Source organism: Camelus bactrianus, chromosome 2 (assembly GCF_048773025.1).
Source record: "Camelus bactrianus isolate YW-2024 breed Bactrian camel chromosome 2, ASM4877302v1, whole genome shotgun sequence".
Lineage (NCBI taxonomy): Eukaryota > Metazoa > Chordata > Mammalia > Artiodactyla > Camelidae > Camelus > Camelus bactrianus.
The window spans coordinates 49,127,860-49,145,174 of NC_133540.1; the positions used below are offsets into that span (position 1 = coordinate 49,127,860).

The window sequence follows — 17,315 nt, forward strand, 5'->3', positions numbered from 1 at the left end:
GTCAGGTTTCTCCACTACAAAGAAACCCTGCCCCTCCCTCCTTTCTGCATTGCACCCTGTGGAATGCAGCCTACACTTAGGGAGTTAAGTAGTTATGCTCTCCAACACTTTATCACTTACGTTTTTAATATAATATAATCCTTTAAAATATAATCCTCTCAAAAAGCCTATACAGATGAAAAAACTAAGTCTTAGAGAACTTGTTTAGAGTTACAGAGCTAAAAAGTGCTATTATTAGAAATCAAACCAAAGCTATCTGATTCCTAGCTTAGTGCTTTATTCATTGTAACATACTCAATCTCAAGGGCACAAATTATATACTAATAGGTAAACTTCAAGCTCCACAGTATTCAACCACTAGTCTTTTTCCATGCACTTCCATTTAATACGTCAGGTTCCTGTTTCTTTGACAGTGATTACCCTTTCTTATTCTCTCAACCAACTTCCAACCAACAGCCACGCTATTTTTCTGTTTTCTTTGTCGTAGAGAAACAAAATTATTTTTAAACTAGGTTCCAGAAACATCTTTCCGCTTCTCTGAACCTGCCTGAACTACCTTCTCCAGTAACTTGGTGTAATTAATGAAAAAAGCACTAGATACTAAATTTACTTGGGGTGAGGGGGAGGGAAATAGAAGACCGTATAATACAGTAGTTCAGTGCTCAGACTCTGGAGTTAAAAAGTCCTGAGATCAAATTTCAGTTTTACCACTATCACTTGGACTTGGAAAAGTCACCTCACCTTCTTAAATATCATTAACTTATCTGTAATCCTAGAAACTAATCTTTAAGCATTCAGTATATAAAAAAAGTATCGATGCAGTTTTCCATGCAATATTTGAAAAATGAAAGCTCTATGATTTACAGACTAGCCTATATAATTTTTTAAAAGCTTAAAGATGAACGTGGAACTTACCAAGTTCAGATTATTTTGTACTTTTGATAACAGAACAGTAGAGGATCTAATTAAATGAACAATAGTAATTACTTTGACTTGTACACTGCTTTGAATACACGTTTTTCCTGAATACAGGATGTATTTTGCTTTGTTCGGTTTTTGTTTTGTTTTTTGGCTGTATTTTATACAATTCCTCTCTGAGACAAGTATTAGAAGAAAATTTCCCCCTAAATCAAAGATATACTAAGCTCATACATTCTTATACTCACCAATACAGCTAATAAAGGACTTGCTGAAAATCCCTGTCAGAGGTCTAACCACCCTTCTTCCAGAATCAGTAACACTTCTTCATAAAGTAAAGCAGCCCAGCTATACAAGGGTAATTAATCTATTGTAGCACACCAGACAAAAAACAAGAGAGAAGCAGAGAGGAAATTTCAACTGGAAAATATTTTGACGTAATTGACCCAGATGACAAACTAAACTTAAGCATATGTCAAGTGCTACAGTCTGCACAAAAACACATACAGATGCCAAAGGATATTAAGAGGCCACACAAGCCAAGGAGAAGTCTTAACTCTGAGTAGAATATAAATCTTGTAATCACTGTTTAGAAAAGATGCACAGGGGAAGCTAAAGGGTTCTTTCATAAACTCAGGGAAAGAAATGTTTAAAGTTTTAAAATTCTTTATCTTGTGAATTAAAGGTAATTACCATTGCAAAAAGTGTTAGGGAGTTTCTCTTTTCAGTACATCCAAAATGTTTGTGTTTCCCAACAGGCTAGAAAATTAAAAATTACAGTGTCTATTTTTATTTCTGATCACTTTCCCAATGTGTAAGACACTGTTTCAAAAAATTCAAATCCAATTATAACACTTAACTCCTTCAGACAACAAACATCTACGTTGGAAACAAAAGACAACTTTTTCTTCGTAGGAAGATAAAAATAGAAAGAATACAATGTGAATTCCTAACTTCTCTGACTTGATTTCCTCCTACATAAGCTACTATGATATATGACATAGCTACTTTAGCTCTTCTCATAAGCATTAATCAATCCAAGATAAAAGCACCAATGAAAATGCAGAGAAAATTACTTTTTCACATTCCCAATTTTTTTTCATAATTTTTAAACATATAGAAGAGTTAAAAGAATGGTAAAATGAACACCCATTGTTCATTAAATATACCCTCCACCCAGATTCAAAAATTGGATAATACTGTCAAACAACACTAAATTGTATACTGAATAAAAATCTATATTAAATAAAAATTTGTAAGTAGGATATGTAATCATCTCTCAGCAAGTATGAACTCAATTTATTAAGAGAATTTCTTAACATCTCTTATCTTTTGTGTGTGTGACGTAAAATAATTAAAAACTTAATGAAAAGGCGCATGTAAGTTAATAATACATGGTTGGTTATTTTACATGAAGAGTGTCCAAGATAAACCTTTCAAAGAATCTTTTTATCATTTTCTCACCATGAAAAAAGACAAAAGTGAAACTGTAAAGTTATGAAAGGTTTCATATTCCGAAGTGGTAATAAATATATTTTTAAGTAATCCTAAGAAAGTTCAGAAAGCAGTCATGGTAGCACCTGGAACTGTTTTCTTGGATCACAAAAGAGTGAGATACTAATATGCAAGAAAACATAACTGTCTTGGTTTAGTAAAAGTGATTAGTACAATTAAAAAATGTAGAAACCAAAGAAGACTGGTTTCGAATACACATGGGTATAAAAATTATTGATACTCAAGAAACTAAAGAAAGCAGTCTTCTACTGTGCACCATGATTTGGTGATTACATGCACTAATTAATTATTTCTCATCTCCCTATATTATATTGCCAGCAACCTCAAATAGAAATCAACTACACTTTAAGATGCATTTTCATGTTCTCCTAAGGGTAGGAAACGGAGAATGGATGGTAGCGGAGCTGGAAGAGAGAGTAGCAATTAAACAATTTAACCCCCCACCTTTATAGCTAGAAAATTCAGTCTACTCTCATTGGCCAAAGCCTTTGCAATCATTGTTTTAGAGCATCCAGGTGGCCCATACAGAAGAACTCCTTTAGGTGGCTGAATACCCATGTGGGTGAAAGACTCTGGATGCTTCAAGGGCCATTCCACAGCCTGTTTCAATTTCAGTTTGATATTTTCCAGGCCTCCTATATCTGACCAGGTTACCTGCAAAACAAATAAATAATAAAAAAAAAAATTTTTTTAACGTGCAAGAAGGGAAACAGAACCATTTAAGAAACAATAATATCCTAAAACAATTTCAACAATATCAAGAAATAAATTTATGAGTTTATCAAACGTGAGCTGCATAGAAATGCTACAGAAAAACAAAATGTTTCTCTTTGCAGGTCTTGTATAAGTAACTTTAAATGACTGAACACACTGTTAAGTCTATATTCTACTCTAGATGACATTAAAAATTAGTTTTCATATATCTGCAAATGGCTTGAATGAGTGATCCAAGGTTTCATTTATATATATAATTTTTATATTTCTTCCTTTACCAAAATTACTTCCAAATATAGTTCTGTGGATCCTTATGGATATAATCTTTTCTGCCCTTGGTATATTAATGAATTATCCTCAAAATTCTGTTCCCCACAAAATGCTCCCAAAACAAGATAGCTCTTTACATAGTATTTACTTAATATATATTATGAACTATGTATCAGATAATGTAAACAGGAAACAGATGAGACATAAATCCAGACTTCAAAGAATTTAACAACTACCAGTAACGTGCACATAAATAACCATAGTACAATGGAAAGGATATTAACCACAATAAGAAAGAAAAAGAAAAAGCCTTTGGGAGTTCCCAGGCAGAAAAGATTACTCCCAGCTGGAAGGCAAATCTGAAAGCCAACTCTTGGAGCATGGATAAGATCCAGAAATGGGAAAACAAGGAAATGATCAGGTAAAGGCCAAAAAATTACGAAAGCTTAGAAGGAAGTATAAAGAGGATGAGAGAAAAAAGGCTTAAGAGAAGGGGAAAAAAAAGACAAGCAAGTAGAAGCCATATTAGTGGAGGACCCTGAAGACTAGATGAAGTTCAATAATCTATTCCTAAGAAGTCTTTGTAGTTTTCTCATCTAGAAAGAGATACGGTCTTATCTGTGTTTCAGGAAGAATCCTCTGACCGAAAAAAAAAAAAAATCACATATCACAAATGGAGTTCTATAAAGAGGATAGGACTGATATTTTAGATTTTGGAGATACCTACATATAAACAATAAAAGCCATGAGATCAATTAAAATTGCCAACCATGAGAAGAGAGATATGGATGAAAGACAAGTCTCACTGGGCACTATCTACATTTAAGAGCAAAAAGGAAAGAGGAAGAAAAGTCAGAAAGCAAGTAATCTACCAACCCCAAAAAGAGAGGGGTTTTATTTGTTATTAACAGAGAGATTACTTTCTTCCAAATGAACTTGAATGGATTTGTGGGGCATTTTGTTGTTTTTTGTTTTTGTTCACAGAAGCAGAATACTATACTATTAACCACAAACCTGAGATCAGATTTAATTTTTTTTCCTAAATTGCTTTCTTGGGATTTAAGAAGACATGACCATTTAGGTCTCTTAACACATAATATCAGTCTGTTATCCCAACCACTTCATCTATTTTAATGGCATGAGGGTTACACACATAAGTTTCTCTGGTGCATCATCAGCCTTCAGTTTCATTTCACTTTTTTTTTTTCTGATTTCTTTCCTTTTTTTTTTTTTAATTGAGGTATAGTTGATTTATAATGCTGTGTTACTTTCTGGTGTACAGCAGTGAGTCATTCATATATATATATTCTTTTTCATTACAGGTTATTACAAGGTATTTAATACAGTTCTGTGTGCTATACAGTAGAACCTTCTTGTTTATCCATTTATGTAGAAAATAGTAGTTTATATCTGCTAATCTCAAACTCCTTATTTGTCCCTCACTCTCTCTTCCCTTTTGGTAACCATAAATTTGTTTTCTGAGTGAGTTTCTGTCTTGTAAGTAAGTTCATTTGCCTCATTTTTTTAGATTCCACATACAAGCAATTTAGGTGGTATCTAGTTTTCTCCAACTTGCTTCACTTAGTATGATAATCTCTAGGTTCATCAGTGTTGCTGCAGTGGCATTATTTCATTTTTTTATGACTGATTACTATGCCATTGCATATATATATACCACATCTTTATCCATTCATTTGTTGATGGATATTTACGTTGTTTCCATGTCTTGGCTATTGTAAATTATGCTGCTGTGAACACTGGGTTGCATGTGTCTTTTTGAATTAGAGTTTTCTCCAGATATATGCCCAAGAGTGGAATTGCTGGATCATATGGTAACTCAAGTTTTCTAAGGAATTTCCAAACTGTGTTTCATACTGGCTGCACCAAATTACAGTCTCTCCAACAGTGTAGGAAGGTTCCCTTTTCTTCACACCCTCTCCAGCATTAATTGTTTGTGAACTTTTTAATGATGGCCATTCTGACCACTATGAGGTGATACCTCATTGCAGTTTTGATTTGCATTTCTACGATAATTAGCAATATTGAGCATCTTTTCATGTGCCTATTGGACATCTGTATGTCTTCTCTGGAGAAATGTCACTTTAGGTCTTCAACACATTTTTTGATTGGGTTGTTTGTTTTCTGTTATTGAGTTGTATGAGCTCTTTGTATATTCTGTATATTGTAATTCTGTTTGAAATTAAGCCCCTGTCAGTCACATCATTTGTAAATATTTTCTCCCATTCTGTAGGTTTCTCTTTATTTTGTTGATGGTTTCCTTCCTCACACAAGCTGTGCAAAAGCTTTTAATTTTAATTAGATCCTGTTTATTTTTACTTTTACTTTTATTTCCTTAGGAGACAGAACTTTTAAGAAAACACTGTTATGATTTATTTCAAAGAAATGTTGTGTCTATGTTCTTTTCTAGGAGATTTATGGTGTCCTCTCTTATGTTAAAGTCTTTAAGCCATTGCGTTTATTTTTGTGTATAGTGTGAAGGTGTGTTCTAACTTCACTGATTTACATGTGGCTGTCCAGCTTTCCCAACAGCACTTGCTGAAAAGACTGTATATTGTATTGTCTATTGTATATTCTTGCCTCATTTGTCAAAGATTAATTGACCATAGGTGGGTGAGTTTATTTCTGGGTTCTCTATTCTGTTCCATTGATCCATATGTCTGTTTTTATGCCAGTACCATGCTGTTTTAATTACTGTAGCTTTGTAGTATTGTCTGAAGTCTGGGATGATTATGCTTCTAGCTTTGTTCTCTTTCCTAAGTACTGCTTTGGCAATTCGGGGTCCTTTGTGATTCCATATAAATGCTATTTATGACAAGCCCACAGCCAATATACTATTCAATGGTGAAAAGCTGAAAACCATCCCACTAAAATCTAGAATAAGACAAGGATGGCCACTCTCACCATTTCTATTCAGTATAGTTCTGGAAATCCTAGCCATAGCTATCAGGCAAGAAAAAGAAATAAAACAGATTCAAACTGGAAAAGAAGAGGTAAAACTGTCACTATATGTTGATGACATGATACTATATATAGAAAACCGCAAACTACTAGAGCTGATAAAAGAATTTGGCAAGGTAGCAGGATACAAGATTAATATATGGAAATCAGTTGCGTTTCTTTACTCCAACAATGAAGTATCAGAAAAGTAAAGTAAAACAAACAAACAAACAAAAAAACAGAATCCCTTTTAAAATTGCATCAGAAAAATAAAATTCTTAGGAATAAACCTGACCAAGGAGGTAAAAGACTTAAAAGCTGAAGGAGTATAAAACATTGATAAAGAAAATTAAAGATTATTTTAAAAAATGAAAACATATCCCCATGCTCTTGGATTGGAAGAACTAATACTATTAAAACAGCCATACAACCCAAAGCAATCTACAGATTTAATGCGACCCCCATCAAATTACCCATGACATTTTTCTCAGAAAGAAAACAAATAATCCTAAATGATTTTTGATTTTACCAATTAATAAAATTAAAGTTAAATTTGAGATCAGTGTACATAAGCTTACGGCCCTAAAAACATCCAGCTATCATCAGCAGGATCAAACTGACTGTTTTCCAACGAAGGCGACTGTTATTTGTATAAGCCGGCCTGCTACAGGCGGAAGTGCAGCAGGGCTGTCACACCCTGATGGGTAGTTCCTGCTTGTGCTCTCTGGTGTTTCTGACCTTTTCTTTATACTTTTCTTTTTTTTTTTTTAATTTAATTTTGAAAATCTTCAAACATTGTTAAAAAATCAGTACTATAAATGTGTGTGTGTGTGTGTGTGTGTGTGTGTGTACTTTGCCAATTTCCACCAATTTTAATATTTGCCACATCTGCTTTAATGCATGCTTTTACTTTCTCTCTCTACACACTCACACATCCAAATAGTACACACAAAACCACCCATACTTGATCAATTTAAAAATTTTCTGTTTAACCTGTTAAAAGTAGAATGCAGATACCATGATGCTTCTGAATACCTTAACATACATTGCATAAAAATAAACATTCCGGAAAGGAAGTTTCAAGGATGGTAGTCAACAACTATCAAAAACTAAACAGATCAGAAAGTAGAGATATTTAAGAAGAAACAGTCAGATGTGGCAACAAGGTTACTGAATAGAGTAGGTTATTTAAATTAGCAGTTTTTGGTTTTGACTTTTAACAGTGGAATATATATATACATACACACAACACACACACACCCATGCATACATACACATATGCATACAAACATTTGGAGAGGAATATTATCTATATATTATATACAATGTATAAAAGCCATATTTATAAATAATTAATAAATACAAAAGTCAGAGAAGCAACTCCTTAAACTTATAAGAACTAAAAAGGTACCATATTATTGTTACACTGCTGCACGACACCCATTCAGTTGTTACTATACAATTATTATACCTATACAATGAGAACAGCACACTCTGTGAAGCATGTTCCATGAGGAACAGAGATTCCAATGCCTTGGAGTATGTTGAGTTGCACCTTGAATACAGTAGCACCATAGCAGAATATTTACTTAAGCTAATTTACAAGAGCGCACACATATAGATAAAAGTTTCTTGAAGATGAGTGCAGAATTATATGCTTCCTGACTCAACATCATTTAAAACAAAATTCAATTATGTCTATAAGTGGCTAAGAGGATGTTTTTCTCAGATTTGTATGAAAATAAATAAACGTGGCAACCTGATACAACCTGATAATCTTCAATATGATAAAATTTAGTATTTAATACAGTTGAGTGTGTTTGGTTTTTAATCAGTCTTTCTTAAAGTCTTTTAAGCACCTCCATGAAACACACATGGAAATCACCAAAATAAAAGATAAGGAAATCTGCATCATAAAAAATGAATGATCTCTTTTGTTAGGATCAGGGATTAGTAGCAAACAGTGTCAGCTGGACCAGGAACAGAGAAGGCTTGTTCCTCAGGAGAAATTAATATGCTCTTACCAGAAAGCTCAACATTCACTGGACAAGTGACAGGCCAAAACACTGATGCCACTGCATGGACTAGCAGTCTATATTGAGGAGTAAGTCCAATGACCTGAAGGCTGTTGAGAACGAGCAAAAAAGTGAACCAATCCTGCCCCCTTCCTATCTCCTGACATTTGGAGCTTTTGCTTCATCTGCTGTCTCTCTGTATCCCTACCTTTATTAAACTGTTCACCATATTCTTTCCTTAGTCTACAAATATTCTGTTTCTCCCTATCCTTCAGAACAACCTTACTTTGACATTCTTTCCATCTCGTTATATCTTCCTTCTCACCACTAAACTTCTTGAAAGACAGTTAATACCCCTTTACTCCTACTGAATTTATATTTTCCACTTTACATTTTAGTTAAGTATTTATCTTCCCAAGCGGTGACAGGAAAGAAGAGTAAAACTACAAAGATAAAAAGCTTAAGACTGTCAGGAAGGCAGGGAATTAAGGGAATTATGTCAGAAGGTCTCCAGTTGCTCAGGAAACTATGAGGCAAAGTCATCTGCAGAAGCATCAATCTAATAAATAGTGACTAAATGCCTATTTCATACTATGATGGTTCCTGAAGACAAAACAGTTCCTGTTCATACTAAGTTTCTGACCTGATGGAATATTTCCTTAAAAAGACATACTTCTACAATTATACAATTACTATATAGCCTGGTATATGCTAAAATGGTAGTCACAGAGTTTAAACAAATGGTCAAAAAAAGCTTTTCAGAAGTGACAGATAAGGTGGGATGTGATGAACATAAAGAAATTAGACAGCTGAAAGTAACAGCAAATTTCATGAAGACGGGAGAGAAAGCATTACATTAGGAGGACTAAAAGTAATTCGGTATGGCTAGAATTTAAAGAGCCAGGAGAGGAGTAGAAACAAAGAAGGTTAGTTAGCAACAGAGGGAGGAGCTATCAGACCTTGAAGACTCATAAAACATAAAGAAATTTAGACTTCATCCTGAGACTGATAGAGAGCAGTTTAATCAGGGAAATAACATGATCAGGTTTCTGAAAGACCACTGTGGTTACACGGTACAGGGGGGATTAAAATCGGGGGTGGGTGGGGACGAGAGGCTTCTACAGTAATTCCCATAAGAGAGTGTGGTTATCTGAACTGAAGTAGCAGCAATGGGACTACAGGGAAGAAAAAAAGATAAAAACTGTATTAAACTATATTAAATAAGGCTAATCAATGAGTCTGGATAATCAGATTTAGAGAAGAGATGATAAAAATAAATAAACCTGGAATGAAATCAAGGGTAACAAGATTCAGACTTGGGCAACTGTGTAATTGAAAGTTACGTTAAAAGAGAAAAAAGAGTATGTTTGGAAATTAAGGAATTGGTTTCCAATTACTGTAGTGTGGTTGGAATTTACAAGGGAAATAAATTCAATAAACTTTGAGAAATGTCTTCTATGTGCTCAACTAGACTCTGAGACTGTAAGGGCACAGAGATGAGTAAGATAATGTCCTCAAAATTTGTATCTAGAAAGAGGAACAACTAAAGTATCCTAGAAGACACTGTCTTTATCTAAAGACATAAAATATCTATCTTCACACAAGCTGATACAACTAGTGAAAAAAAAATAGGTTAACAATTCTTAAATATGTGAGATGGTGTGGACAGAGATTTGGAAAGTGCTGCATATATGAACGACTTAATGTCAAGGTGTTAGAATATGAAAGTATTAACAGCAATTCCCATGTCATGTTTATGAGGACAGTTGTTACACAGTAAGTACAGCCAGTAAGAAATTATAAGGTCAATACTAAAGATTACCTGTTTTCCTAGCATCTAAAAGTAATGATTTTTAATTTTGGTGTAGTACCTTCTAGTCTCTTAAATCCATGTGTGTGTGTTTTCACTGAGATCATAACGTATACACAATTTTATATTCTGCTTTTTGATAACTTCATGTATCTTTTGATTTTCCAGTTACTGTGTCATTTTGGGCAATTTACTTCATCTTTCTAAGCTTCTTTCTCATCTGTAATATGGGAACAAAGAAACCTAAGCCCTCAGGATTATTGTGAGAATCAAACAGCACAGCATTTATTACATTAATTGTATTTTGCTGGCACATGGTAACTAATAAATACTAGGTACTATTTTATTTAATGTCTGAAAGATGATTACAATGAATAGTTATATTCTGAAGGACTAGTGACAAAAGATAAAGGGAATCAAGCTATTACATTTGTAGTTTCATGAACAATATTACCATAAATTTTTTATTTCTTCTTTTTGCATAATCACGTTTCTTAAACTAAGGGCAAACAAGTTTTGCGGTTTAATTTAGCACCTGAATGCCAAATAAATAATGAGTCTTTCTATAGCTAAGATACCAATTAAAAAATAAATATAAATTGGCTTAAAAATACTATTGCATAGAAGAGTCTTAAAGCATGGAAAGTCATGGGAAAATCAGTCTGTAAGAGAAGAACAAACACCAGCATGAAATCATAAAATCCTAGAACTAGAATATGAATTCAAAAACTAGCTGGGTTACTATCGTACTTTCAGTCAGTATTTTATCTTTTGACTCCTCTCATCTTTCAACAAATACTATTTATGCTCTTTAAAATGGTTTTTAATTAAATAACTCTCTTTTTAATAAGTTATACTATTACTGCCAGAAAATCATCCCTACAATCTAACCCAAATCATTCGTGATAATAGTTGGGGTCTTTCTTATTTTGTCCTGATGAAAATAGTGAACAGCTGCTCACATATGGCTTTATAACTTTTTGAATAAATTATAAAGTTAGAAGTGAAGGAACAGCTGTCAAACAAGCACAGACAGAGCAGTGAGATAAACTTCCCAAGGGAAATGTCCCCCGCAAGTATCTTACAGTACTTTCTAGACAAGCATCCAACAAGTCACAAGTCCAAAAAAAAAAAAAAACCAAAAAACAAAAACTCAAACTCACACCCATAGAAGGCAAAAGACCTGATGATCAGGTTAAAACAAAATAAAACAAAAAACCTTTATAGGCAAGTTCCAAGAGGATAAAATAAAAATTAATGAACTGGGAGAATTACTTCAAGAAGAATTCAGTAGCTCTATCGGGGCTGACAGTGTCTTTATGCATCTGTGAGTCAAGATCCTCTTGTTCGGTAGGTGCCAAGTTTTACACTGCCAGAGACAAAAATTCTTTTGAAAGTGTTATTTTTATAGAAAATACTGCAACAAAGAGTGCCTTTCATTTTGTTCTTCCATGCTAACAAGTCCCAACATAAAGACAAGAAGCCAGGCACTAGCAAGTGGGTTGGCACCTGTTCCAAATTCTCCGCTGGACCATATACCAGCTTCTTAACAATTCAAGTGTTTAAAATACATTTATTTTGACAAGAAATCATAAACATATCAAATTACTACAGATACTACATAACTCATAAAGAAATAAGTTGAGAAAACCAACCTCCATGATCTAAAAGAAAAAAAAATACATTTCCAGATGCTTCTTTAATGGAGACAAAACAAAATTAGGAAGCAGTGTGTGTTCAAAATGTGTTCTTAGGTCTAAGTAAAAATAAGTGAAAGCCATTAACTTCCTATGGTGTAAAGACAAAATATTTTCCCCCATGCTTTAAAAAAACATTCTATCAAGATTTCTTAAAAAGCAAGCCAAAGTTCCAGTTTCACTGTGGTACTATAAACCATTTACAGCCTCTCTCTCTCTCCTCCATTGTATAAAAATAAAAACTTAAGAAAAAATACAAAACCCAGCTACATGAGGACTCAAGTAAAGGAAAGCAGGAGCGTGAGGCAGGTAAAAATATGGAGAACAGCCCTGCACAGGGTGGTGAAAGGGGCTCAGTATGTAGTTTTTTCTTCCTTCTCTTTTCTCTCTTGACTTAACTTTCCCCTCTTCCTGTTTCACTTCCACTTTGCATAAGCTTGCTAAGTTGAAAATATCTAACAGTTATACAGGAAAAAGCACAGGATGCTAAAAAAGGAGATGAGAAAGAATACAACAAACTCTACACCAAAACTCTGCACTAATTACAAATTGCCACTAATCTGAGTGAATTTTGTTGTTCTTTAGTAAATCACATTTAAGAATCTCACTGAAACATATTATAAAGGATATGGGAGCCAGCTGCTCCTATAATCCCCAATTAATAAGGAAAAATAAGGGAAAACATTAAGGTAAAGAAGGAAGTAACAACAGAGTAGAGGAAAAAATCCCAGATATCCTAAAAAAAAGAAAAATACAATTAAAGGGCAAATATTTTAACCAAATTTCAAACTGTATAGATTTCAAAATCAGCTTAATGATTATAGTAAAACCTGAATTCAATTTCTAAAATATCATTTACATTACAATCACATTTTAATAAGTTTACTATGAACTGTCCTCAGAGAGCTGGCTATGTATGAAATAAAATCTTATAAATACAATAATACTATCTAAATAAGCCTCCCTTAGATCAAAAAAACTTTATGCCTTAATTCAACTTAAAAATGGTTAACCATTTCCAAAACGGGCTTTTAAAGACTATTTACTTTTGTCGGGTGAACAAATCCAGGAAAAATCTCATTAAAAAATGGAAACTCTAAACAAGAAAAAAAACAACCAAAAAACAATAGCAGCAATAATTTAATAAAGAAATAAAAACTCGTATCATGAACTGATATAAAGTCTTACCTAGAAAATCCTTCATTTCATTAAAATATTTTATATTTTCCCTAATTTACCAAATTCCTTGAATAATTTAACTGTGTTCAGCATAAAATGCTTTGAACATCTAAGAAAACTTAGTAACCCCTGCCATTATTATTATGGCATGGTAGAACTGGGAAAAGATAAAGGAATATGGATAAGAGAAATGAAAAATATAGGAATAAAGGAAAGAAGGACTTCTACTGATTGGGTCACAAGCCCAGGTACTAAAGAAGTGTACGTTCACAAGTTTCTCAAGCAAATTTTAAATCAACCATATGTAATATATGACCAAATGCCCCAAAACTAAAAGAAACCAAATAAAAGGCCCAGAAAAAAATGTTTCAAATTGTAAAAAATTTTAAATGAATTTTGTTCAATTATTCTTCTTTGGGAATTTGTGATATGAATAATAATAAAATGGAAGAGGTTTTCTGTTATATATGTATGTATCACCAGGACCTTCCTAATATAGTGCCTGTACGTTAAAGACATTCAACGTTTGGTGTAGGAACAAATTAATGGGCAGATGCGTATTTCTCTTATATTATCTTAAAATAAAGTAGCAGAAGGGGTAGAAATGGCGGGGAGACAGCTGGTAGGAGGTGAGATGAGAAAAATAAGAGAGTCAGGGAATTAGTAATAAACCAACATGTGTGGTCAGAACTAGTAAAAAATGTTGCCAACATGTAAAAGTGTACAAGGGCTATACATACACTTTGTAAGACATTTCCTAGCCCAGATCTGTCCAAATAGTTCGGTCATAAATTCAAACCATTTCTCCTGATCCCCTTTGATGGTTGGTTGACAATAAAAATGTTTGCATATATGGAGAGAAAAATCTGCTGCTGCTAAGACTGGCTAAAGCGATGCTCCAAATTCTTGTTAAACAGGAGGCAAAGAGAAGAGGCCCCTCTGTCAGAAGTCTGAGCAAATTCACCTAAGCAAATTTCTGAAGGAGCCCTGACTATGTCCTGAGATACAGACCTGAAAGGAAGTTCCTACATGGGGAAGAATAACCAATGCTGGCCATAGAGCCAAGATAATGGGGAAAGAGGAATGCTACTGATGTTTTGGTTTGAGGGCAACAGATATAAGGAGAAAGCCCTCATAAAGGATAAAAGAGATATAAGAAAACAACCTTTACAGCACAGTCTTATTATCAATATTCAATTCAGAAAAGGAATGAAAGATTTGACCTTTAACACTTACTCAAAGCTGGTCTCTGAATGCTAAATGTGCTACATGTAATAGCTAGGGGTAAGAATGTTAGTGGGACCGGACCAACTTGAGAATCAGGCCCGAAAGACGCCACAAGAAAATTCTGGAGGAAGTTGCCTAGAGAAAGTAGACAGTTATCCTACGCATATACTGAGTTCAATGAGACAGGTCAAGCAAGTCTCAGAGAACTGACCAAGCCTCAGTGGTAGATTGTTGAGCAGAAATTAACTATCCTATGGCAAAAGTTGTCTGACTGTGTCACCTTTTATAATTTCTGATAAGACCTCCTGTGTTGCAGGTGTCACCAAAAGAATGACTCCTATAGGTATACTAGTACAGGTTTTAATATCAAATATCCACTTACTTCCTCGTTTTATTCACTCATTCACTCATTTATATTCATCTCACTGCAAAAAGCTGTTAGGTTCTGAGCGCTTAGCCAGGCCCTAGGAATACAGGTAGAGTATACAGAATGAGATAAAAGAATGAACAAGACTGACATGGTCTCCATATCATGGAGCTTACAGTCTGGAAGGAGAGGCAGACATTAAACAAGTACATTAATAAATGTTTAAAGACTAGACAAAAAATCGTATGGGATGTTTCAAAGAGCACATAATGGACTGGAGGGTCCTAGAAGGTCAAGTACAGCTTTCTAGAAGATCTGATATCTAAGCAGGGACATGAAAGGTGAATAGGAAAGATGAGTCTAAAGAGAATGAATGACACTAAACCATTTGCAGCCCCTAATATTGGCTTTTAGCTCATTTTGGGAAAGGAAGAGATGCATATGAGAATAATGGCAGGGTCATACTGAGGGACTTGACTAGTTTTCATTCCAGATTCCAATCTGGTAAAGCAGACCCATTTTAGCTTCCCTCATCTATGTGTTGACCAGTTACTATCATACTTCCTGGCTTCTTTTCCCTGCTGTCTCTAGAAAAGTCCGATGTTGTACACATTAGAGATCTTGACACTACTGAAAGGAGGAGGGTTGTATATTAGATAAACATGGAAAAGAAGAGCCATTGAGAACAAAGTCTGTATGTAACAGTACATCAACCGAAATTCTAGTTAAGGACTCATGAGGAGCTGGAGGACTTTTATATTAGATAATTTCTTTTATACCTTTGTTAAACTATGATAAGAATGGCATTTCACTTCTTTGGTCTTCCTCCTAAAATCCCACAAAACCAGGCTAACCATATAAAGACATCAGCCAAACTCAAATTGAGAGGCAATTTACAAAAGACCTAGCCAGTATGCCTCAAAACTGTCAAGGCCATCAAAAACAAGAAAAGGACAGAAACATTGTCACAGTCCAGAGAAGCGTACGAATACATGACAACTAAATGTAATGTGATGGCTTAGGATCCTGAAATAGACAAGGGACACTGGTGGAACTAATGAAATCCAGATAAAGTACAGAGTTTAGTAAATATATAGATAATGTTCAAGACAGGTTTAATCAGAAATTATAGGGGTATTTTGGTTGTATTTTTTTCACAGTCTGTACAATTTATATAAGAGATAGGGATCCAGCCTGGGCCCCGGCATCCCCTACAAATATAGAGTTCTCTCTCTCCAAAATATAGGTAACTTAGCCCCCTATAGCAGCAGGGATTGGGGGATACAAGGAGGAAGGTTAAGATCCACTCTCTGGGGAAGCAGAGGGCAGGGCAGGGAGAGGGCTTGAATGCACCATCTGCACTGCGAAGGGAGGGATGAGAGGGGGCTACAGGTGTGGGCCAGAGGCTGGAGTCACTCTGGTGTCCCCAGAGTGACTAGACACAGAGTGATTAACAGCTAATTAGACACTTCAGAGGGGAAAAAAGGATAATGAACTGGTAGGAAGAGCAACAGAGACTCCTCAAAATAAAACAAAGGGAGAAAGAATGCAGAATAATTTTAAAAATGAACACAGCATCAATGAGCTTTGGAACAATCTCAAGCAGACAAAGGTACATGTGAATTTTTAGCCTCCAGTGAGGGCGGGAAGCAAGAAACAGACTAAATATTTAAATACATAATGGTCAAAATTTTTTTTCAAATTTGATTAAAACTATAGACATACATATTTAAGAAAATCAATGAACCAGCACAAGATGCATGAAGAAAACGACCACAGTGTACAATTAAATTGCTGAAAACCAGTGATAAAGAGAAAATCTTAAAAGCAACCAGAGGGAAAAATATATATTACATACAGAAAACAAAGAAAATGGAGACAGAAGATTTTTTTTTTTCAAAAATAATGCAAAAAGGAAGAGAATGAAGCAAAATCATTAAAGAACTGGGCGGGGAGAGGGCAGTCACTATCAATCTAAATTCTTTATCCAATAAAAATATCTTTCTAAAGCAAAAATAAAATAATGACTCTTTTGAGACATGCAAAAACTTGAAGAATTCATGACCAGCACACCTGCAATACAGGAAATGTTAAAGTAAGCCTTTCAGGAAGAAGGAAAATGATACCAGATGGAAACCTGAATCTACACAAAAGACTAAAGAGAGCTGGAAATGGTAACTACTTTGTGTAAATATAAAGATCTTTTTTTATTATTAGTTAAATCTCTTCAAAAGGAAATACCGTTTAGAGCAAAAATGATGACAATGTGCTCTGGGGTTTAAAACATATGTAAAAGTAAAATGTATGACAATAGTACAAAAGCCAGGAAGGAGCCAATGGAAGGATACTGTTTTAAGGTTCTTACACCATAAATGTGATATATTTCCACTTGAAGGCAGACTATGTTAAGTTAAAGATGTCTCATGGGAAATTAAAAAAAATATTTTGAACTAAATAGAAATAAAAATACAACATAGCAAACATGTGAATGCAGCTAAAGCAATGCTTAATGATTGTCTACGGCATTGAACGCAGACCTAGAAAAGAGAAAAATACATCACTAACTACAGTTCCCACCTTAAACTAAAGGAAGAAGAGCAAATGAAGCCTAATGTAAATAGCAGGAAGGAAATAATAAAGATGAC

General features: G+C 34.3%; 1 protein-coding gene across 10 annotated transcripts in view; it reads right to left on the bottom strand.

Moving 5' to 3' along the window:
* The window catches only part of AFG2A (AFG2 AAA ATPase homolog A), a 342,561-nt gene that overhangs the window by 273,160 nt on the left and 52,086 nt on the right, over window positions 1-17,315 (bottom strand). For 9 of the 10 annotated variants that reach the window (XR_012498999.1, XR_012498988.1, XR_012498987.1 and 6 more), the window contains exon 11: window positions 2,878-3,087. The exons of the other annotated variant lie outside the window; for it this stretch is intronic. Coding sequence is in view for 5 of the 9 variants with exons in the window: in XM_074341241.1 (XP_074197342.1) it covers window positions 2,878-3,087 (210 nt within the window). In the remaining 4 variants the exon portion in view is untranslated. The remainder of the gene's footprint in view (window positions 1-2,877; window positions 3,088-17,315) is intronic. 10 annotated transcript variants of the gene reach the window in all.